We start from the raw sequence: 24137 nt of genomic DNA on the forward strand, positions 1-24137 counted from the left end.
CGAACTTTGCCTCAGGCTTAATGGACTTAACTCTAACACAAGAAAAGTGTTGTGGAGAGAAAAGCAAAACACTGAGAACACACTAAAGTATTTCAGGGAGGGTGGCATATATTTAAGATTCCCAGGTATTCACTGTTTTTCTAGAGAATCAAGTATCAACTGTACCACACCTCTATAAACTTCATATAAACTCTATTTATGGGAAACAGCAGGGGGCTTGCCTCTCGTGCACTCGGCCCCTCTCGTCTCCCAGGGTCACGGTGACTGTCTGCGTCCTGTTGAGGCTGAAGTTCTTGCTGTAGTAGTGATAGTCGGGTGAGACCCAGCCCACCCACACTGAGGCAGGGTCCTGTCCAGCAAACACTCTCACTGAGTGGTAGTACTGCCATTTAAAAAAACACACACAACAGGTACAACAGGGTTACTTGGTTCTTGTTGAGCAGAGAACTTCAATGTATAACAATGTGTTTTTTCATGTGTATCTCTGAAAATCGAGTTTGATTTACAGTTGTGATTCTTCCATAGTCCACAGTTCCGTCTTCTTTTGGAGTGTTGCTGCAGAAACAAAAACACAGCGGAGGTTTTTTTACGAGGAACAAAATGTTCTTTGAAAAAAACCCACATTAATCGTTTTGCATCGATGTCCCAGGCGGAGCGAGTAACAGCCAATTCCCACCAAATGATGATCAGTGTGACATTGCTACTAGAACAGTATATTTCCACCTTGCATCACTCCCAATGCAGACCTGATCTCTGACCTGAGTTTCAGCGACTCGTCCAGGAACGCGTCGGCGGCGTAGAACTCTACGGGCATGCTCAGTCTACAGTAGACCATGTCGCTGTTGCTGTTCTGTGTGCCGAACGTCTTGTGGGTGACCTTGAGGCAGGGCGGGCTGTCCACTGTGCCATCGATCCTCGTCACCTGGAGAATTAAATCCGTCGTGAGGGGCCGAAACCCAAAAAAGGAGGGAAATCAATACACGACACCAATGTGCCCATCAGCCGCAGCAGAACTGTTCATGATGTCTGTTTGCATAGATTAAACTAGATAGACATAGATTCTGCACACGAGAGGAATTTAAAATCTTAACTAAACACTGCAGCACAACAACGAGCACATGACGACACACTTGAGGTTTAAACAAACGATTTCTGAGCGGTGATTCAAGAGATTTGGGAACTGACAGAAAATCCTGTGCTCAAACGTGACTTCGGAATAAAAAACGTCACATTCAGCCTTCATAAAATCTTCTAAAATAATATAATACCTCGATGTGCATGTGGTCCTGAGGCGTGTTGACAAAGGTGGGCAGGCGCTTGCTGAACCACATGGTGATGTCTCTGTTCATATTGACAGCGAAGGGCTCGAAGCCCTCCTGGAGACCGCACATGGTGTAGTACTTCAAGGTGCTGGCGTCCTTGCCCAGGTTCATGCGGCCGATCTGAGACATCCCCATACTGCACACAGGGATGAAACCTGGAAGGAGGTCAGGGACATTCTTGGATTTACAGGTTCCTTTCTGAACATAGTTATAAACCATGGAAAGTAACTCAGATGCTGCTCAACAATATGATTTTTAGAGCAGAATCTCAACTGTCTCAGCTCGTCTCTAAACGCTGGTTCACTTACAGAGTAATGGGCCAATGCCACAAGGGACTTCATTAAATCGTTGGCATTTTGTACAGATTTCTTTTTTGACCTCATGCTCGACGCCAAACAAACTCAGCCACACCTCTGGAGACAATGTGGAGGAAACACGCACAGAATAAATTAAAAGATTAACACAAAGGTTCAGTGCCCTCACCGTCCTCTGTCTCAAAGTCGGTGAAGCAGAGCTCGGAGCCCTTGTTGGTGATCAGGAGTTCTCCGTTCAGGGTGAAAATCATTGATTTGTCCTCCATGTTGATCATGCAACCAACCACGTCGCCCTTTTTCCACGGGTGTCCGAAGTAGCGGCTGCCTGCGTGCATGCGTCGACCCTTAAGGAATAAAAAGAAACAAATCCCAGTGTGTTTGCAAGATATACTGAATGATAATAATATAAAATCATTTTATCTTGATCCAAGCTTTCTAAAACACCACGTAACAGTCAAGTTTACCCTGTATCCGTCGAAAACAAAGGCCTGGTTGTCCGCTCCCAGTTCCACATCGGGTCTGCAGCCCGGTCTGGCCCAGCCCACCCTCATGTCGCCTCCACCCAGGGCTTCAAACTCAAAGTACCACTTCCCCGTCTTCACTGCGTACGTCTGCTCCACGCGGAAGAAGCGAATGGTCTCGATGCTCTGATAGTCCACCAAATGGACGACTACAGGCAGGGGGACGAAGGGGACAAGTTAGGCCTTAAAACACATATATGCAAATGTGTGTTTTAAATATGCAAAGGTGAGGAAAGTTATAAGTTTTGTTTTTGGTAGAAAGTTACAAGGATGAATATATTATGCGTATTCAGTTTGGGGTCTACACTGAATCTGCAGTTCATGTAAAGGTTAACTCTACTCCGGCAAAACAACTTTCCCATAATGCTAACTGGAAGCCATCCTTGCAGATAACAATGAATAATGAATAGACAAAGCCAAAGGTAACAACACTGTTTTATATATTATTTATATCAGCCAAAGATGAAGGTAAACTAGGGGTTTCTGAGGCAGCAGTGTCAGCAGCAGGCTCTCACCCTCCTGGTCTGGGGGGTCGATGTCATATCCATATCCAACCACGGTCCTGATGGCCTCTCTCAGACTGTCTCTGTTCGATTTCTTAGTGCGCTCGTCCAGTAAAGCGTACGGCACCAGGCGAGGATTACGCCTGCTCTTCAAATCCTGACCCCAAAGAAAATTGAACAATACAAGAAAGACAACAGGTTAATAGAAAACAGATAATTATTTATGTGCAATTAAAAGATCATGAGAAAAACTGTAGCTTTTACCTGCTGGATGCCGTAGGTCCATCCTTGTTTGATTCTGTCCTTGGCCCACACGTTGTGTGCGTTCTCTGCCAGTTTATCGACTAGCACCTCGTGACCTGCCGTCAGCTTCACATCAGAGAGTTCCAGTGGCGCAGGCTTATATCCATTAGACATCACGTAGCTACATGATACAACAGGACAACGTCAGAGGATGAAGATGAAGGCAGGGAAATGCCCAGAGTTTAGTGCATATCTGAAACCAGCTTGAGAAACACTTATTAGAGTTAATATATAATATATGTTCTTAAAGCAAGATGTCTTACTCTTTGGGTAGTTTGATTTTCTTCAGATCATCCTCAGCGTTCACATTGACCTGGGCAACGTGGCATCCCAGTGCCAACAGGGTCCTGAGGAACAAAAGAGACAAATGAAACAGAAACAAAGACGTAACTGAGAGGATCCTCGAGCCTCATCACACTTAGTTTCAGCCTTACACCTGCAAAATCCATTGAGAGACTCCTACATTTTTTGAACAGAGCTCATTAGACACTGATAAATCTCAGTCAATCGATGCACTAACACACCGAACCAGTCTTGGCTCGGTGGATCCGGGGCTTTTTTGGGGGCCCGAGCAGTAAGTAATTAACAAACGCCGTAACAGATTGAGACTCAGCGTAACAGGAAGTCGCTTTATTGAGCCAAGACAATATGTTTTACAGTGAGATGACTCAGTAGTTGGCTCTAATAAGCTCTGGACCACAGATTTAAAAAAAATGAATACCGGACGTTGCCGAGAAGATGCAAGTCACTGCAAGCTCTGCTTTAATTGAAGCCTTAATCTGCTGTTGTGCAGCAGTCAGCAGGGAGGGGGGGGCTGCAAACCCCATGAATAGGTAATTGGTTTATTTAGCAAACTGCCTGTCCTTACTTACTTAAGTGTTTCACTGGACATCTGCAGGTTGTAGTTCCTTTCAGTTTCAGGCAGCTTGGCGAAATCCACAAGGCAAGGGTGCTGCCTCTTGTTGTCATCCCGAACCTGAGGAGGAACCAGACGGGTGTCGTGACCATTTATTCTCTTATAAGCTCAGCCAAACCATAACGGTTATAGATCCGAATGCAAACGCACCCCCCCGTGAATGACAAATATGATTAAGTGTGGTTCGACCTGCAGAAAATAAAGATGTACGGTGTTGATTCTTTTTAATGGAACGAGCCCGGAATCAGCTCGGAGAGGAGAGCCACCGTGGCTCAGCCGTCTCCGAGAGAAATATACTGCTGCACCCAGACTCTCAACAAGAAGCTGCCAGTGGCTCTGCCTGATAAAACACTATCTGCTGTTGAAAGAGGTGAAATACAACTGAGGTGCACACAAGGTATGGTGCAATACAATATATTGTAAGGCCAAGCACTCAGATAAACACAATGAAGCCGTATCTGACTTTATTACCATCCTGACTACTTCTTGTCCAAAGAGACTTCGCTTTGGATTCAGCACAAAGTCACTTTGAGCCCAAAGAGGCTTGGACAGAGCAGAATTAAACACTAAGCATCAGTCGGGACCTAAACATTGCTCGTAATAAACTATCTGACCCGGGTCAGGGAACTTTCTCTTGTTGTTAATTAATGTGGATGTCATTCTCTTGCAGGACTCATTAAGCCTGTTAAACGGCCGCTGCGGCGATGGCCTCAGTGGAAAAATGATTCAGTGATAACCACAACAATATAAAAGAGGAGGTGTGTGTGTGTGTGTGTGTGTGTGTGGATCGGACTTCTAATAGTCTGCTCTGCAGTGAACAGGAGGAGTGACTGACAGGGGGACGAGGGGGAGTGGAGGCAGGAGGAGTTAAATCATCTTTAGATGTTTGGGATTTAAACTGCATTTTAACATCCCGACCCTAAACTACATGTCTGAGCATCCAATTAAAACATAAGCAGCTTCTCGTCTTTATAGTGTCGGACAGTATGTGAAGAAGTGGTGGAATCAGTGCTGTGTCCCTCACTGTGTGGAGAATGAGCAGAGTCATCAGTCCATAGGATTCTCTCTCTCTCTCTTTTTTCATCCGACATAGAATCATAATAATTATAGAATCAATTACATTGTGCTAACCAGAGTTGACAGTCGTAACTGTTCACACCCTAATGAGCCACATTGGAGATTTTGTTTCTCAGTTTAATTAACCATTAATAGGGTTTTTCTTCTTTATTTAAATTTAAAAAATATGTAAAAGAGGACTTTGTGTAATGAAAAATCTGCTAAACTGCAGTTTACTACATCTAACGAATGGATTTGGGGTCTTTCAATCAACAGAATAACAAAAGACAGAGTTAGATGAAGTCGTGAAGCAGCGTGGGGTCATAGGTCCTGACTTCTGTCATCAAACTGATAGATATACATGTATATGAGTCATTGGGCTATTGACATGCATTTTACTGGACTAGGCTGGAGGTGACCTCACTCACCTTTCCTCCGAACACACCCGGTGAGTTCCCGTATTAAACATGATGCTGAAGTGCAGGTTTACCTTGCCGTAGGTCCAGCCCAGTTCAATCTTGTTCATCCCCCACAGTTCGTGGATGTTCTCTGCCAGCCTGTCCCGGACATTGTCCAGGTGAGGGGGAAGAACAACCTGCAGAGTGAGAGGGGGAAACAGTCGGATATTAACAAAATGCCAGTGGGCCGACAAATGAGAAGTGTTCTTCTCCTGACTATGCAGTTGTTAATATTCCCGGGGGTTGTACAATTACTTTGTTACTTTAAGTCTGCACCTATTCTGCGTTTGTGCTTAATGGTCCCTGCAGCACAGAGTATGATAAAAAAAGATGTTTAACACAAACTGAACTGCAGAGCAACATTAACGCTGCCTGTAACAAGCAAATGTTGAAACTATTAATTTAGTATCTACACTAGAAAGTTCAAGGCCAATTCCCTTGATAATGATAATATGAGTGATTGTATCATCACCTGGGTGGTGTCGACAGGAGTGGGGATGAAGGAGGCCTGGGAGAGGAACTGGGTGGTTCCCAGCAGATCGCGGACCCCCTCGTGGTCTCTCTTGTACTCCTTCACAGGCTCCACGTGCATCTTCTCTTTGGGCAACAGCGCCTCGTAGCACGGAGAGTAACCGGCCGGCGGCAGGAACTTGAAATCTCCGTGGCGTCCGCCCAAGAGATAACGGACCCTGAGATGAGAAGTAATATATTTAATGTGTCATGTTGCATAATTATATTCAGACTTTTAACTTCACCGTGGCTATTTAAAGAGCTTTTAAAACCAGGACTCTACTCAAACATCATTTGAACAAACAGCACTCTACACCTGTGTCATTATATAACACCAGTGCTGCGGTAAAGTCACCCAAAGGCAGGGATTATCTAACTTCTTATGCTGACATCGAGCTTTGTGTCACAAACTCATTTTGTCCTTTCTCACAGATAATATTAATCTTTTTTAAATTATAATAAGATGGAGGAAGCTGTTTTTGCCTCATGATAATCACTGACTGGAGGTCAATTCAGTGACCTCTTAATTTAACGATGAATCACTTCTTGATATCTGAACCTACAAAGCTGACAAACTGTAATTGCATCTCTAGTATAAAAGCATCCACAGCAAAAATGTTTTAATGAATCTGAAATTGCTGCTTCATCTCTCAATTATAAATGCAGAGCCTTACTTGACACCTGCAGAGAAGCTGACGACAGGGAAGAAGAATCCGTCCGTGTTGAAGTCCTCGAACATGCCCTGGACGGGCTGCCCGTTGATCCTGAAGGACATGCTGGGAGCGCCCAGATCCAGACAGCAGCTGACCACGTCGTCGGAGTTCAACAGGTGCATGTTGATGGAGGCCACGGCCCTCGGGATTCGGCCTAGACAACGACCGGGCAGAAACACAGAAGGGGAGGACGGATGGATGTTACAGCTACGGCAAAGTTATCGGGAATGTAGGCCGGGATGATGGGTGAGGGGAAAAGAGGGGAGCAGAGACGGGTGAGGAGAGCTTTCAAAGGAAGGAAACAGATGAGGGGAGGTGATGGGTCTTTTCAGAGATATAGAAAAGTAAGACATAAAACAGGTGCTGTGCTTTTAGGGTGAAAGCAGAAAACAAAATGATAAAAAATAGCAAACAACGAAAAACTAAACATTAGTCACTGAAGGACTTCCAATCACAACCTCTCTATTATATCAATAAGCTGCGATGCCTACCTGACCACAGGTGGAGTCCATCAAAGCTGTAGGAGTACAGATCATCCCCGGCACCGTTGCCCCCCCATCCCTCTCCTCCACCGGGATACGGAGCGTAGCCCTTGGTGTTGGCCCAGCCCACCCTCAGGTGGGTCGGCTCACCGGTGACAAAGTGGTCCACCTGGTCGATCACCAGCTCGAAGTACCACTTCTTGTACTGGGCTGAACCTTCAGCCATGCCCAGGAAGATGTTTGGTCTCATGCTGGAGGTGAAACCAGAGGATGAAGCATAAGGCAACATTTCTTATTTAACGCCCATATTTCATCCCATTTGTTCATTCAAAACGTCAAAAGCTGTCATACATGTTTCAATGAATGCAATCATCAAGAGGCTGCATCAACAATTCTCTGTTTCCTTACCTCTGAACATCGTTGACCAGTCGAGTCTGAAGAAGCAGATCCCTTTTGGGAAGGAGGTTGTCACAGATCAGATTCTGATTGGCTCTGACTGCCACCCCATTACAAACACAGAGTGAGCACAACACATCGAGAATCTGGAAGAGAGAGAGAGAAGGACCCGATAAAAGGTGTGTCGGACATTTTTATTGTTTGTTATTATAGTTATAAACCCCGACATGGATAAGCTGCGGTGCGGAGACCTGTGTCAACAAGGCTGTAGATTCCACCTGTCACTCATCATCAACAACTGTCATTCTATACAAGGCCTCAATCAATTCGTTTTTCTGTTTGTTTGTTTGCTCATGTATCTTCACACCTTGTGGTTGCGTCCGTGCTTGTAGAGCAAAGAGATGATGGATTTAATGTGCCCTCTCTGGATGATGTTCAGAGCCTCTGGGCTTTCTACCAAGATGCAGTGGAGGACTTCCAGGATCCCTGACAGACCACACAAAATATATTTAATATCACAACAAACGTAAAGTAAATAGTCAAAATCTTTGAGATAAAACCTGTTTTCTTTGTTACCTGATGAAGATTCCAGTCTCTCCAGTTTGCTGACCAACCAGTCCAAGTTGCGGGAAAACTGGGTGCAGTTGATTCTGTTCCCACGAATCAGCGAGGCTGCAAAAAGGATAAAAGGCTCAGCAAAGACATGAATGATGTAGTTAAATGTGTAGATTTAGATCCAGGGAGCAGATGAACAGATGTTGCAAACAGTTTGACTTTAATTGAACAATAGTCCACCATTCTTCCTGTGCACAGAGAGTCAGGGTCTGACATCGGCCCACGGGTGGATATTAAAATTCATTAAATCTCAGGAACCACCCGACACTTTCTTTAATGAAAAGCTCCGAAGCCACAGTGAAGTCAGGAGCTCTGTGTTCCCCGTGTTCCCTTTCTCTGCCATTAAGAAGTATCCCTATAACTTAAATGTCTCATTTGTCACCATTAGAATTCAGAGACGCTGGAGTGATAATGCTCACGAAACAATTTAACAGCGCTTTGTGCCAAAGGAATACTGATGGGCGTCTAATCTCTTTTAATTCCGCTCCTTCAGGAGAGCTGAATACGGACTCGCGGGCAGAGCGACGCCACAAGACAAGGGCAAGGGTGTGTTCATTCATTGTGAACGATGTGAATGTAAAATGAAAAGTCAGTGAGGAGAAGCTGATGCTGTGGAGACGACAGACTGCAAATTTACATTATCGTCTGCAGCGATACAGAAGATGGATCTTTTTAAACAGAAACACATTCACATTTACACAGAATAAATTGCTAGAAATCTAAAAATATGCTGATATAATATCTGCAATTTCTTATACTTATATTTAAATAACTACCAGTAACTTAAGACCTCCTAAAATGTATTTATCTGACCTCCTGTGGTTTAACTTCTCACCTTACTACAGGAGCTTGTGACGCCTAATTTTTCAAGGTCAAGATTGAATGAATCCCAAAACAATACAGTTACTCAATGCTCCTAAATTATCTGATCCCTAAAAGTTCACAAAGTAGAAACATGGAAAACAAAATCTAAATATTTAGATACTCGATGTAATCAGGTTTATTTCCTGTGGTTTTAAAAGGAGTTAGTAAAATGAAAATCACCTGGATGCTTAACTGACTTATCAAAATATCTTTGTATCTAACTTTGTCAATTAAAAAGGTGAGAGGACACAAGAGGAGGACAGGACAAACACGAGCGCTGCGCAATTCATCACACAAAACTCTGCATCCTTGGGGGTGACCCCTCTGTAGTGCGGGTGAGAGTGTGCTCCAAACGGTGTATTTGTGGCTTTTGAGCGTAATGTGTGTGCATGTGGGGAGAGAACATGCTGGGGAGGTAATGATGAACATAAGGGCAGTCAAGGTGAGCCGAGAGAAAAGCTGTTGATGGGAGAGCTCCAATGACAGCGAAACAAACTACCCGAGAAAAAGTTGTGTGAAAGAAAAAACTTTTTCAGGGTCACAGTACTTTAGTATTCATGACTCAACGCGGGCCCTGAGAGGACGGGGTAATGCCAGCACCTGTGATGGCTGGCATTTTGGTAATGACGCAAACATTACTTCAAATAGTCAGCTGCCTGCTTTGTAATGTGTCCGCATTGCTTTCAGGGAAGGATGTAAACAAGACGGAGGGCAGGGCAGATTGTACAAGAAGGAAACAAGAGGCTCTCTGTCTTTTGCTTCCCTCTCCACTCCCTTGTCACACATAATAACTTGAATTACAACCTCCTGGTTGTTCACCTCCACCACAGACTGTGGATAAAGATGGATGTCACGTCCCCTCTTCCTCCCACTATCCAGATATAAGGCAAAAATATGGATTCTGCTCAGTAGTGATCGAGGGATCGAGCCACGGTTTCAAGGTGTCGCCGAATAACGCCCTCAATCAACCCCGAGACAGTCTGAGCTGTCAATCATGACATTTCAACCGGTTTTATTAGAATCAAATAACTAATGAAATAATCTATCTTTGAGAAAAATGTATTTGATGAGTAATTTGATCCTCGTCCCATCCGCTGAAATGAGAGAGGAGGGATTGATGACCTGTACTGCAGCTGGCAGCCAGGGGGCGATTGAGACCCACTGGCTTCACTTTTGGGGAGCTGCCATGTCGTCCATCTTTTTATGCAGTATACGGAATCCACCAATCAGTCAAGTTGCAGGTAATATGGTCACAATCTCCTCTTCTGTTCCTAAGTTGAAGTACTAGAAAATGGCCAGAGACTTTTACCCAATTTGTGTTATATAAAAACATAATGTCAACCATGGCTGTCACCAGAGCAGTCATAACATAAATGTCCCGTAAAGACTGTCAGCAGCTGTGAACTCCAGATGTGGTAAACAGAGGACGAGAGGAGTGGAGGAACTTTATGGATGGGAAACAAAATAAGGAGGGAAAGGAAAAACAGGGTGAGATAAGAAGTGCAGAGTGTGAAGTGTAACGGAGAGGAGGAGGAGGAGGAGGATTCAGCGAAGACACTAAAAAGAAGATTAATATTGCATATCTGCCCAGGGTCAGCGGCTGAGAGTGCTGACAAAAGATGTGGATATTTGATGTGATCCATAGCTCAGGCCCGCTTACCCAGGAGCTCGTAGAGAAGGTTGAGAATGTCCTTCCAGGCAGCGCCCGCCTCCTCGCCCGCCATCTCCCCGAAGTGTGCAGCGCTGTTGTACAGGTTCATTCTGTCGATGCATTTGGACAGGAGGGACAGCATCCCCTGGAGAAAAAAGCAATGTTATTATAAATAGGAATATTAATTTGTATAACAAGATGTAGAATCACTCAGTCGGGTTAAAGAAATCTTAGTAACTCATTAAAGAAATTGAAGGCAATGGAGGAAACAAAGATATTAATCAGATTAAATGTTCTACAACAGGCTCCAAGTCTATTTAATTACTTTTAGTCTCTCTAGAAATGGGATCATTATCCAAAGGATAAATGGAGCCGTAAAAGTGCAATAACAAACAAGCCAGACAAGAATTCTACATTTTCTTCATTTAGCCAGGGAACAGTCTCATTGTAAATTAAAACTCTTCACCAGACTGGGGGCTAAAAGAGTTCAGATCAAGAACCTTTTGTTTCCTGCCCTCGTTATTCTGTTAAAATCTCATATAAAATGCCTGAAAAGCATATTTTTTGTCCATTTATTTGGAAACTATAGCATTAAACTGAAGTCAGTATCTATTAGTTTGTCGTGGATTTAAAATAATCCCTAGTATAGCAGCTTCCAAATCAACACGTGCTCGACGCCTCCACTTCCTCCACTCCCACCTCCTCTTTGAAGAGGTCCTGACGCTTGATGAGCGAACGCAGGAGACACTGTTTCTCCTCGTGCTCCAGCTCCGGGTCGGGCTGTTTGAAGTACTCGATCAGGTCGTTCAGCGTCTGCAGCACCTCTTCGACGTACCCGGCCACCGCCATGGACTCGCCGTTCGCCGTGCTGTCCAGCGCCCTGGAGGGAAGGACGAGGGAAGAAGCTGTAAAAACTTGAGACCAAGCGAACATTAACCGAGTGCTTTGTCACCCCCCCTGTCATTACTTGATGAAGTTGGCGAAGAGGAACGTGGAGTTGCGGATGATGCGAGCGGCGCAAGACTCCTCATGCTGACAGCGCTGCAGGATCAGCCCGTCGTCCATGTGGCCCTCAGAATGTAGGCAGGCCTATACCAGGGAACATACACAACTTACTATAACAAAAGGAACCACACATATTATTGACACAGAAGTTTATAATGGGTAAGTGTGAGGAGTGAGAGGCCGGCGACAGCTCAATGAAACCTGACCCACTGTAATCAGGCAGCATAATCAAAAAAGAGGGAGAGGGCGGCTGGAGGATTTAAGTGGAGACTAAGTATCACCTCCAACATGTCAGGTGCGTTGGCACATCTCCAAAGCTGCAGGAGCGGTCTGGCACCGGCGTGAGGTGGCCGTCCGATGTCCTTGGAGGCGTGCCCAGCAATGAGCAGCGTTCATTTGCCGCCCTAATCCCCCGACGTCTCGCCCAAAACTAACTGTCGCCCTCGGCGTGGCCCATTATCACGTTTAAATTAATAACTACCTCATGTGTGCAGGAAAGGTAGGCGTCGTGGGAGAGGAGGCTGTCCAGAGCAGACAGATGGATACTGGAGGAAAGATATTTATATATATTTGCGTGGGTGGGGCCGGTGTGTAAAAGGTCACATCACCCACTGGTGAGACTGGCTGTGATTTATTACTGTGCACGCACATTTTGAGGTGTCACAAACAAGCAGGTACTTGCAGTAAACACAATAAGTGTGATATGCATAGAGATTAGTTTCAATATGCAACAATGAAAGACAATAGTGTTTTCATTTATGATAAATGATGTAAAACAACTACAGCATGGAGCCTTCAGTGAAGCAGACTCTAACCAAAAGTCAAAGATCTCAAGATGCACAATTTTCCTTCAGGTCCAAAGCATAAACTACAGAAAGAGGCAGGTTTACTGGACAAAATACATTAAATGTTTTATTGCCCATTGTATGTGGATCTAGGGACTACTCCTTTCAGTATGATGTCCTTAACTTCTGATGAAGGCTGCTTGATGGACGACGAGTGCTGTGTTTTACTTTTGTGTCGATGGTGTTCATTTGTCATTGAAACAGGGGGAAAAAATGCTCTTTGTTTACAATGAAAGAAGTTATGTTCATGTCAGACTTTTTAAAATAGTATCTACCCGTCTTTTCAGGGGTCCTAGGCGAGACGACTTGGCATCAGGTGCCAGGTAGGACAGCCACAGTCCTGTCGCCACGTGCATGACGAAGCACACGGAGTCTCCGTACTTGATCTCCGGCATACCCATCCCGTCGATGTCCCTCTTCGGGCCCGTGTCCCCCTTTTCCTGCAGCGTCACATTGAGATGCACACACCGACATTAGCAAATACACAAAACAAAAAAGAAAGACAAATGAAGATATATTGTGATTAGATTTTAATCAGAGAGGCAGGTAGAGGAGAGTGCATTCATTGGTCTGCAGGGAGGCTGCCGCTTGCCTCATTACCTCGGCTGCACTTCTGGCTCCGCGGTGATGGAGCGATGCAGCTGATTGCAGTTGACAGGAAGTAGCGGGGAACATATTAACGCCAATGTTCAACATGGCACAGCATTGACCTTTGTGGCTACAGAAACTGACTGGGTGGAAGGAGTGAGGTTTTTATCTGAAACAGGGAATTCATTTTTCGGAAATAAATTACTCCCAATCGTCAGGAGGTGAGGCCGGCACCCAGAAATCTTCTCACATCCTTGATTGCTATATTCCCCTGCATTATATATGCCCCGGGGGGGGGGGGATAATAACATTAAAGAGCCGCTGGTCCTCCAGGAGTAAAGATTACTGAGGGCAATTACACTTTGTTGTCAGGCGTGGGATGTGTTGGGAAAATTAAAGCCCCAGAAGTGGACGGCACTCAGGAGGACTTTATACTGTACCTAATGCAGATAGCAGGAGATGTGCAGGGACACAATGCTGCTCTGTGAAGGTGACTCATGCAGTTGTGCTGTTTATGTGGCTCGAGCCATTCCCGGACAGGATGATAATTGTGTTGGTTCATTTATGCAACAGACAGTAAATGAACTATAAATGTTTTCATACATTTAAGCAAGATCCCTACAGTGTTCAAAAAAGTAAACATTAAGGCATTAGCATATTATGAGGATTTAAGATGTTCCGATATCATTAACATCATCAGAATTTCCTCGATACTGGTAACAGGTAAAGACCGATACGCAGAGTCCAGGTATCAGAATCCGTTAAGGGGTCAGAGTCATTAGATCAAATGCGACAGCACAAAATCAAATTGTGATCCATGATCTTGTGTCGCCAATATTGAAACTGCACAATTTACCGATACACACAATGTATCTCAGCATCAGTAAAACACCTATTTTCAGTTTGGATTTCCTTCAGTCAGAGTTGTTTCTGGCAGTGACACCTTATTTCTGGAATACACATTATTAAAATAGACAAACTGAAGCTCCCGAGTGAGAGTGAAAGGCAGCTCAAGATAATACGGTAATAGAGGGAAAGAAATTAGCAAAAGCAAATGAGGGAATACGAGGTGTGTATTCTGAAAACACCCCATTACAGGGAACCTTATAATACAGTAAGAGTTGACAATATGAAAGTTTGCTCCGGCGTTTCCAGTGCTGTCTACTCAGCAGCGGGGAGAAGGTCATTTTATTGTGGCGAGCCAGGGGCTGATTGAAAGCTTACAGACTCATCTCAGGAGTCTTTGATGGGAGAATCCAGGGTGAGACTTTTTGAATCCTATTTTAATGAGGTAGGCCGACTAAGAACATGTATTAACATTAACACCCAGACCACTTTTTAGATGGAAGAACTGCCTTTCTCAATGGACACATCAAAGTAGTAAAGACGCAATAACTGAACTATGTTGGTTCAGGAATGGGGGCACTGACCTTGGAAACCCTGAAGCAGAAAGAAGTGGCCTTGGTATCGGACTTCTCCCTGTCCTGCAGGACCAGTCCACGGTCCTCGGTCAGGGCCAGGTAATGGCCGGTGGAGAGGTGACGTAGTCTGAAGGACTGGCCCCATCGAATGTGGCTACCGCTCCAGCTGAACACAGAGAAGTGTTGTCACAGACTTACAACACTGGTTGTGTAACACTGCAAACCTCACATGACTGAATAGAATAATAAATCGTTTGTAATCTTTCAGGTAGATAACGTCAATATGCAAAATCTGTCCTCAGACTCCAAAGAAATATTCTTTGGGAGCATCGAAAACGCTCGAAACCTAGCATCAAATGTTTTGTCAAATTTTATTCTTGCTTTATTTATTATTATACTTAACAGTATCCAGCCCTTTCCTGAGGACTGTGTAGTTTCATTAATGGCCAAATAGTTCTCTTGCAAATCTAGTAACTAGTTGACACGACTGCTCCGTCGGTGCAGTTTAAGTTTCTGTGCACGTGTGACTCAGTGCAGAAAACACTGCTCAAAATTCCTCCCTCGGGAGAATAGGAGAACATGAGCCTTAATAGATACACCTGCACCGTTCTGAGGTGTTCAGACAGACGGTGACAGGCAGTCCCAGTGAGAGCTGGTGGGGGGGGACTGCGTGGGAGGCCAGTTAATAGAAAAGAGAGGAAGAAGAGGGATGGTTGATAGACACAGAGGGAGAGGTAGATTGAATGGGACAGTAAACAGACCCTCACTTTCTGCAGGACTCTGCTGACTAATTGGCGGCGACACCTCAGAGCAGATGGAGGAGAGGTTTGTATAAAACCTACACTGCAGTAAATGTGACAAATGTACTTAAAGAACCAATTCTTTGCTTCTCATTTACAGATCCCACTCGAAGAAGACAATCCAGGGTTGTGTGTTCTGTACATTTGAGTGTTGCTCTCACCTGATCCTGAGAGGCTCCAGTCTCCACAGCGAGCGGGCCCTGGACGCTCCTTTACCCGCCTCGTAGTTGACTATCCTGGAAGCAAAGTGACAGGTCGGGGGGGTTTCCTGTTATTCCTGAATCTTTCAAATCACAGTGGGGATAAAATAATTTGAGGAGTTCCTGCTGCGACTGCACTCGCGGCGCAGGGAATATCGATAACGGTGATTCAGTCTCACAAACTCAAGCATTTGGACAAGATTTTGTTTTATAGCTGACGGAAAGACTGTATCTCAGTGACTTGTCTTCTGGATAAGTTCAATTCTTGTCCAAAATACACCCAGAAAATTACACTTAAAAACACATTATCAGGATCTTAAAAACCTGTCTGAATAACCTTTGAACCAGAGGCGGACACATGAAACCATTCGATTTTATTATAGAACAGTATAACAGATTCATACACAGGAGCTCTGGGCTTCATACTGTTGCCACTGTGCACTTAAACTGCACTTTTGACAGTTGCAGTAGAGAAAGTGTTTCTCATTTATCATCCTCCAAACTACTTGTGACTCTGTCGTCGCAAAACAACTTCGCTAAATTTAGTTGAACGCCTGAGCTTCAGTAATTATTCACTAACCTCTGCTCCTCCTCGCTCTGGTCTGCTCCGGGGATGGTCAAGCTCTCATCGTGTCCGTGACAAAGATGCATCACGTGTCCACCTCTCAAAAACCCTGATGGGACAAAAACAAAACAGGGTTATGAGATGTTCTTTTTGCTCTGAATACAGACACTCGCTTTCTGTGTGGTTGTTTTCAGAGACAAACCATGTAATGAAGAGAATGACATGAACGTAAATTTAAAGACTGATTTTTAGCTTTTCCTTATTGCTTGAATAGATCATGTATGTATTAGTCATATTTTTATTATAAAATGTATATAAATGTCTGAGAAAAGCGGTTAAAAGACAGTTGCTGTTGTTGCAGATGCTGCTTTCACCGCCGTTGCCATGAACTTGCCTACAGCCATGTTGCTTGAAGAGCAGGTGGGTTGGACGTTCCACAGAGTTTGCATGAAGGAGGCATCCACCTGGATGTTGCCATAGGAGATCGAGAGGTGCTGGAAAAGAGAAGCAGGTTATTTAGGAGACTGTCAGTAAAATAGTTTTGTTTTCGCAAAGAGGAAACATTGAGAATTCTGCACGGAGGAGACAGTGTTGTCCCAGAGTTGGGAATTAAAAAAGAGATTAAAACTCCTCTGGAGCCGCAGTGTTGTGTCACTGTGGACTAAAAACCACGCATGCATCAGTTTCTCCCTTTGCAGCAAAGTCCAGTTAATTACAGTAAGTCCTTTCCAGGAACGACTTGGAGCGGCTCCCGTTTCCCTACGGACAAAATTCAGAATCGACTACTGGCTCAAAATGATCCGTGTATATCCTCATAAGAGCTGATGGGTTAATTGCTTAAAATCTGTTAGCGTGGTAAAACTACAACCTGTGTTGTTTTACTAATCTGTCGCTGTGTTTCTAAAATGCACTGTACATGGTTTACCTCGTATTCCAGTGCAACCCTGCTTGTTGACGGATGATAAGAATGAATGTGAAATCAAACTTTTTGTGCCCTAGCTCAGCCTTAGACGTTTCTTTTTAAGTGTCCTCACGTTTAGGGACCAGACTTGAATGACAGGGGGAAACTGCTGAAACAGTTCAGCCTCACTGGACACAAAGTCACAAAGCCATAAAGGCCTATGTCCCGTAAAAGACCACCTCACAAACTCTTGATGGTTCATAGTAATGGAGCACAGATTTTTTTCTTCTGAATGTCTGATGTCTCCTGTTCTTCAAACGCAGAGTCTCTGTCGGGGGTAAATCAGGTGAAAATTTCCCGTCGGGAGGAGAATAAAATCTGGCCCTTTGCCAGTTTAGCTTTAATTGGACATGTCCCTCCCTGAGGGGGCCGGAGCAGCCACTTGAAGCCGGCGCTCCTCACTCCTCCTACGCCTGCTCCTCCTTTTGTGGCCATTTCTCTGTCTCTCCATCTCCCTCTTGAAATCCCTCTCCACTCTTCCTTTACCGAGCAAGTTAATTGAGGCCGGCTGCAAAGCTCTGCATAAAGGAGTCAGCATTCATTCTAATCAGTCAGATGGATGCCTTCCCTTAAAATCATTTAAAAAAAAAAAGACTCTGCAGAAGAGGGCTTTACAGGTAATCAGATTTCCATTAGAGATAGTGTAGAGTTTGAAACTTTCCCCCTTGAATTGCCTCGTCAGTCTGAAGTCGGCTGGAGGGAGACGGCTATCAGAGCCATCCGACAGCTGAGAAACTTTCTAAAGTGCCTTTCTGAGGCAGGGCGGTGAACCAACGCAGATAATTCCAGCTATGTGAGGTGAAATATCTATTCTTTCATTGTGAAATCCTTTTTCCAAGTGTAGAGGCAGGCAATTTTCATCCCGACATGAAAACAGTTGGCAGAGAGAAAAACAAAGGGAACCAGGAACAAGGGGAAATGAGAGATGAGACAAAAACAAGAGGCCGAATGTGATGTAGTAAGACTGAAACACATATAATGAGAAAAACGTTCATCTGGAAGAAAGCGACTGAAGACAGACCTGCTGATTTAATTATCTGAGCTGTAATTAATCCAGCATCTTTAAAAACTGCATCCAACTTTTAGAAGAAGCGTTACCGTGGGAGTACTTTGATAAATGGTGTCTATGATCATCTGCATTGTTAAAAGCACAGGGCTAGTAAATCACACTTTGGAATAAGAAGCTAAAGATGAATCTAATGTGTTAATGATTTATTATCAAGCAAAGCAAATGTCACTTTGCAGGTTATTTGTCATTTTATGCTGGAAATCATCCCTATTTGCAGCCTTATTCTCAATTCTAGATAAGGCTTCGTCACATTATATATTAATTTATGTAATCACCAAGTCCACATATGCTTTTTCATCTGATAACCTTTGCTTGTATCTATTATAGAGAAGGAGATATTCATGGTAAAGTTACATAACAGTTTTAAAAGGTCAGTGCCTTCAGAAGCTCTTTGACGTGACCTACCAGGTATCTCTCCGTTGACACGCTGACAAGAATCAGGTCGTCTCCGATGCGGACTTTCTCTCCCTCGGATCTCTGCTTGGACGCAGGGTGGATGGTCCACCAGCAGGCTTCTCCTGTTGACACACACACACGGAAACATCAGGTGTTAACTGCTGATAAAAGAGGAAAAACAGCATTTAATCAGACACAATAATATACGTGTCATTTTAGATTAATCCTGCCTCATCTCGTTAAAGTGTGAGCAGCAAAAAGCACAAAAACATCCATCATCTGAGAAAGACTGGTGGAGTAGGGATGGATAAATACCCTGTAGTTCAAATGTCAAATGTAACATTGCTGTACACACAAAGCAAACACGCTGTCACAGTATTTCTCCCATGGGTACTGATTTCATCTCAAGGTTAGGTTGAGTGTAAAAGTCCATTCAAGGAGACTGAATTCAATTACAAACAGCCAAAAGCCGAGGGAGGCCTGTTAAAGGTGCCTGCTCCTCAAACTGTACCTAGTGAATCCTCGTGTAGTCCGACATCGAACGACAGCTTGTCTGTCAGAGACCTGGACGTCTTCAAACAGGTCAAGTACTGGCGAGGGACAAGGACAACGAGTGTTCAGTGGAAGGGAAAGACTTCAACAAGCTGTAATGTGAAAAATAACCACGTGTTCCTTGTGTCGTGATGCGTCACCGCCGGGTTGATACTCACCATACCACTGAAGGAGTGGCGAAGGAGGATGGCGTGGCCGTAGAGCAGCGTCCGGTGTCCGCCCCCCTGACCTGCCTGCCGGGAAATAAACAGAGAATAGATAATTACCATGTCCATCCTTCACCTCGGGAACTGAGTGGATTGTAGTACGTTTAATTTCGGGGTTCACCATTCCAAGTGCAAGAATCCAACAGACACACACAAAAAAAAGAAAGAGGGTCGGGAGACACAACATACACAGTCAAACAAACACAACAAACACGTACAGGGCCACACTCGTCAGACATCTTGCCCATTCTTGTGACAAACAAGAATAAATGTGTTGCAAAATGCCTGAGGAAATGTGAGAAGGTTGTTGTTGTTGTTGTTGTTGAGCAACAAAGAATGAAGAGGGGTTCTTTGTCTTCAGGTCGGGGGAAGAGTAAAGAAAAGTCTACTTACCCGTTTAATCAACCTCTAGCAGCAGCAGAAGGAAAAAAGAAAGGAAACCGTAACCCCGGGATTCCCCCGCTTGTTTTTTATTCATTTCAATTTGGATTCATGGTAAAACGATAACATTTTAAATGCAGCGTAATGGTCACAGACCTGACACATTTGTTCACATTCTCAAAATGCTGGATGTTTATTATTGTCTCAATGGGCAATAAAGTTAATTTGGAGTTTCCAGTTTACCAGATTTCAAACTGAATTTAACCTTCTGACAGAAACAGCTGCAACAAAGCGCTAACCAGTGTGCAGTGTTTATCCACAAAGCAATAAATGGACGACATCCTATTTGTAGCACAGTTGTCGGTGTTAATTTGTATGTTTGCTTGTCGGGTCACATTCAAACTAACCGGAGCGGAATTCCCACTTGTCCCTTTAATTTGACCCTGAGCTAATTCTCTCTCCCAGATGGCGTGTGCATAAGAGGGAGCTGAGCGTTCAATCAAAAGAAAAATGGGAAGAGTATCCTGCAACAGCTGGGAGTGAGGGGGGGGGTTCAGAGAGAGAGCCAGCCTGTATTTCAGGCCTGCGCTCCTGCTGACACATCACTGTCAGGAGCTGTGACCTTTGGTTTGTTGCTCCTGCCGTTGTACAGACTGAGTCCGACACCGCTCAGGGGTTGTGTTAAAAAAGAGAGACGGACAACCCTGGTGCTAATGGGTCTTTGTGCAAATGTGTTAAGGAAGGAAAGTGTCAGTTGTGTTTCTGGATAATTTGTTTTAAATCCAACAGGCTCGTTAGTCAACATGTCCTGATTAGTCACAGGCAGACACCAAAATGAATCATGTGCCATGGGAGACATTTGGCTTTAAACCCTGTGTCAGCATTCCAGCTCACGTTGTGATGTCTGACATTAGAGAACGTTAAACAGAGTAAAGTCAATACAATATACTATGTTGCATTAAAATGAGGATATCAAATACAGCTCCTCGTATCCTTGAGTTGTTTATTGGAAGTATTTTTAAAAGTAGACCACCAGGGGGCAGGATATTTTTTCCTCATAATTAGGATTATTCATTAATGGGTGGAAGCTACAATAACTTGCTAGTTTATGTTCACTTAGCGAACTAATACAGTTTTTGTTTTAACTAATCCCAACATAAACAAACTGCAGTCTCGAAAGTGGCCATGACCATTAGTTACATTTAGAAATTAGTTACTAAGGAAAGTAACTTGAGTTACTTCTATGTGTGTGCTTCAATTATTATATTACTGTACATACAGATGTATAATGTCTTATTTATTGGGATCTTTAAGTGGTTCTGTTTGTTCAGATTAAACATATTTAAGTTATAACTCAGATTTATGACACATATTGTGGTAATTAATGGTTTTTAAGAGGGTAAACAAAAGGTAGTTCCATTTATCACAACCTGTCCGAATTCATTTCCTTCTCCTCCCCTGTGGCCTCCACCTGATGATTTATTATTCCGTTAATAACTTAAGCATCATTGATATATGCCAGTAAAAGTCCGACAGCTCCAAACACATGAATGATTTTGGTGGCTCACGTTTTAATCACTTATCTAAACCAATCCTTTTCCTTTTTGTGCCTGCTCGGCTGTACAGGAATCCGCAGTGTCGGCCGTGTCGTTGCCAGCTCGAGCTGTTACATCAAACCACGACCAAGTAACTCACCTAAACGTTCACTTCATCTCAACAGCTTATCTTAGTTCCACAAGGCCGTTAGGAAAAGATCTCGTACCAGACTCATTCGCTAAGTACCATCTGATGTATTGACTCTCACGTACACAAGCTCGATGCCCTGTCTTTTTCAAATCATCTGGATAATAGTACAGGGCACATTGTCTTTACTCGTGATGTGTGATAATTGCAGATGCTTAAATGCGTTGAGTCATATTAGGCAAAGATATCATCGTCCAACAGCTCCGCTCGACGCTGTAGTGCACGTGTGGACACTCTGAAATCCCAAAAAACTGATTTCAGGACATTTCCTCGTGTCACTGACCTGAAGATTCACTGATGTTAGAGACCAAACCCAGAGAAAACAGAGCAACACATCCAAACCACAAAGTGAGTTTTCTGCCAACGTGTGGGGGTTTCCAGATCCCTTCCATTTAGATTCAGTAGATGAGATACATAGTGAGAGCTCATTACTACCTTTGGTAAGTGATATTTTATGAGAATATTTGCAGACGGGTGACAAATTAAAGGAGAAACGAGTGGATCTTCTTCTTCTAACAGAGAATGTGCAGAAGTCACGTTAAGGCACCGTCTCTATCACAACCAGCTGATGGCTCAATAGGCCTTTGTCCCCGTTCAGACCTGGGATGATCGTCTGTCCTGAGGGATCCGCTCAGCTCCTGCTGGCTCAACTCCCTCTCCAGCTTTTCCTCCTCACACAACCACAATGATGACGGACACATCTGTATGGTCGAACTGTCTAGTTCAACTACACCATTTGGTCTTCGTGAACAGAAATGACGTACATGTGTATTTTGCATATTGAGCAGAGAAGTTAGATCACTGGAGAAACATTCAGGACGTAACGATTTGTGATCGGATCTCTCAGGACGGACGTTAACACCAGGTCTGAACATAGGGTCTGAAAGCATCAACAGTGACTCTGTTCTATTCAAGAATCCCATTAATACATTTATTTATTTACCTGTGTGGAGGCAACTGCATCCGTCAAGTTTCTCTTCATTTATTCACATTTTTCTCCTTTAATTTGTCACCTGTATGTGTGATTCTATGCTTTTTTTTTTTTTTTACAGCACAAACATTTTAAGCTGTTTTCTAAAGCTTGTATTTTATCGCATTGAAAGCAAAAAAAAAAAAGAATAGTGAATAAGAAAGCAGACACCATCACTTGAAAGTGCTCGGACACTTGCACACACAGTAGTCTTCAAAGAGGACAGGCAAAACATTTGACTTACTGTGCACAAGGGGACAGCACCAGTGGATGTCTATTTCAAGTTTGTCATAAGTTAAAGTGAGTAGAGAGAGAGAGTGTCTCCAGAGAAGCGGGGGGGAAGAGGAGATGTTGAGCTATTGTGAGGGGGAAAACGTAATTTACTAATCTGAGGGAGTCTGACAGAAATAAATGTCTGTTAACCTCAATTGGCACAATATGAGGTGAGGTGGAAAATTTAAATCGTATTGCCATTAGAGTAACATCTCTCTCCAATGCAGTGCCTGTCATCTACACTAAAGGCCGCACGAGCTCTGAATGTAGCTTTTATGACAATCAAGAAATAGGCGTCGCTTCAAGTGAAAAGTGCCGATTGTTAAAACCCTCCGTCGGGGGGGGCGGTCAGTAGTACGTCCGTCATGCACACTGACAACATGATGGATGAGTGAACTGATGGACCTACCCATTTGTCATGGTCGGCACTCTAGCAACACACAAATACAAACAAAGAGAACGTGTTATTGGGATGTATGTCAGTCAATTACACACGTCTGACGGCAACAAGAGAGACAAACGGGCCCTTTATCCTGCAGAAGGGAAGAGGCGGGTAATTTATGAACCTTGCTACCAAGCGAGTTTGTATTCGGGCCAACATCATGTTGTCCTGCCAAACGAGGGCCAGCCAACAATGTTGCACCATTGAGCACAAGACAAATCTGCTACCAGGGCTAATAACAATGCAGGGCCTGATTCCCCCGGTGGAGGGGACCCAAGCGGTTTACAAAATAAGACACTTAAAGAACCGTCTGTGCCAGAGGGTGATGTTGTGCGTTGAAGTACAAGCGGTAGTCGGAGCAACTCGGCACAGCTCACGCTTTTGGGGTTATCCAGCATTCGTGGTTGTTCCTTTTTTTGACTCAGTTCATCATTGCAACGCAGTGAGCTGGAGTTTCTCCTGTAGCTACATCTGGACTGCACAGTGATTCAAGCGACTACAGCTTTGTCAACCCTGCTCCAAGAATACCAGTGGTCTCTGTGAAGAATTCACTAATAACTCTCAAAGTGAAACACAGACCATGTGTATCCAAGAGGAACAGCGATGAGAAAAAAAACAACACTACTAAGAAGCGATTTCTTCTATGTGGTAGTTTGTACTTTTCAAATTTAATCCCAGGATATATTTTAAGAATCGAGCACTGTTTTCTCTTTGTTTATCCCAGAACAGATGAGGAGGAAAGGGTTTAACGTTTGACCTCTCTCTTCTATATGGTGTTTGGTGATGAGATCAAATGACACATGAATTTACTCTGTGAGAGAACGGGACCACGAGGGATTCTGAGGATCCGATCATGGTTTACAGAGCAGTCGTATGTGTCGTCTACCGGAGCGCATCGTTCCCCGTCAGCGTGGCTCTACAGAGAATCTACCAGATCAGAGATTACTCACCTGCTCTAACAAATAAGCCGTGTGAAGCTGGAGAGGAGCTGGAGAAGGAAGGGGCTCAAACTGTTAAGTATAAATCAAGAGATTGCAGGACGGAGAACGAGGAGGCTACAGATGAAAAGAGCTACTTGAAGATAATTTCTCCGCCT

The 24137-nt window shown here is 44.0% G+C and overlaps 1 protein-coding gene across 5 annotated transcripts in view; it reads right to left on the bottom strand.

Moving 5' to 3' along the window:
• The window catches only part of ryr3 (ryanodine receptor 3), a 90796-nt gene that overhangs the window by 44822 nt on the left and 21837 nt on the right, over positions 1-24137 (bottom strand). For 2 of the 5 annotated variants that reach the window (XM_035144419.2, XM_035144417.2), the window contains exons 4-32: positions 23009-23029; positions 19185-19259; positions 18986-19064; positions 18484-18596; positions 16443-16542; positions 16064-16157; positions 15445-15519; positions 14493-14649; positions 12750-12914; positions 11592-11713; positions 11324-11504; positions 10634-10769; positions 8071-8166; positions 7862-7980; positions 7507-7640; positions 7108-7349; positions 6578-6770; positions 5866-6082; positions 5426-5530; positions 3836-3939; positions 3227-3310; positions 2925-3084; positions 2673-2817; positions 2101-2306; positions 1806-1980; positions 1269-1477; positions 747-922; positions 507-555; positions 222-382 (exon numbers count right to left, since the gene is read on the bottom strand). In XM_035144419.2, coding sequence (XP_035000310.2) covers positions 222-382; positions 507-555; positions 747-922; positions 1269-1477; positions 1806-1980; positions 2101-2306; positions 2673-2817; positions 2925-3084; positions 3227-3310; positions 3836-3939; positions 5426-5530; positions 5866-6082; positions 6578-6770; positions 7108-7349; positions 7507-7640; positions 7862-7980; positions 8071-8166; positions 10634-10769; positions 11324-11504; positions 11592-11713; positions 12750-12914; positions 14493-14649; positions 15445-15519; positions 16064-16157; positions 16443-16542; positions 18484-18596; positions 18986-19064; positions 19185-19259; positions 23009-23029 — 3893 coding nt within the window. The remainder of the gene's footprint in view (positions 1-221; positions 383-506; positions 556-746; positions 923-1268; positions 1478-1805; positions 1981-2100; positions 2307-2672; positions 2818-2924; positions 3085-3226; positions 3311-3835; positions 3940-5425; positions 5531-5865; positions 6083-6577; positions 6771-7107; positions 7350-7506; positions 7641-7861; positions 7981-8070; positions 8167-10633; positions 10770-11323; positions 11505-11591; positions 11714-12749; positions 12915-14492; positions 14650-15444; positions 15520-16063; positions 16158-16442; positions 16543-18483; positions 18597-18985; positions 19065-19184; positions 19260-23008; positions 23030-24137) is intronic. The other 3 variants (XM_035144418.2, XM_047338156.1, XM_035144420.2) reach the window with 3 other exon arrangements.

Source organism: Hippoglossus stenolepis, chromosome 20 (genome assembly GCF_022539355.2).
Source record: "Hippoglossus stenolepis isolate QCI-W04-F060 chromosome 20, HSTE1.2, whole genome shotgun sequence".
In the NCBI taxonomy this organism is placed as follows: domain Eukaryota; kingdom Metazoa; phylum Chordata; class Actinopteri; order Pleuronectiformes; family Pleuronectidae; genus Hippoglossus; species Hippoglossus stenolepis.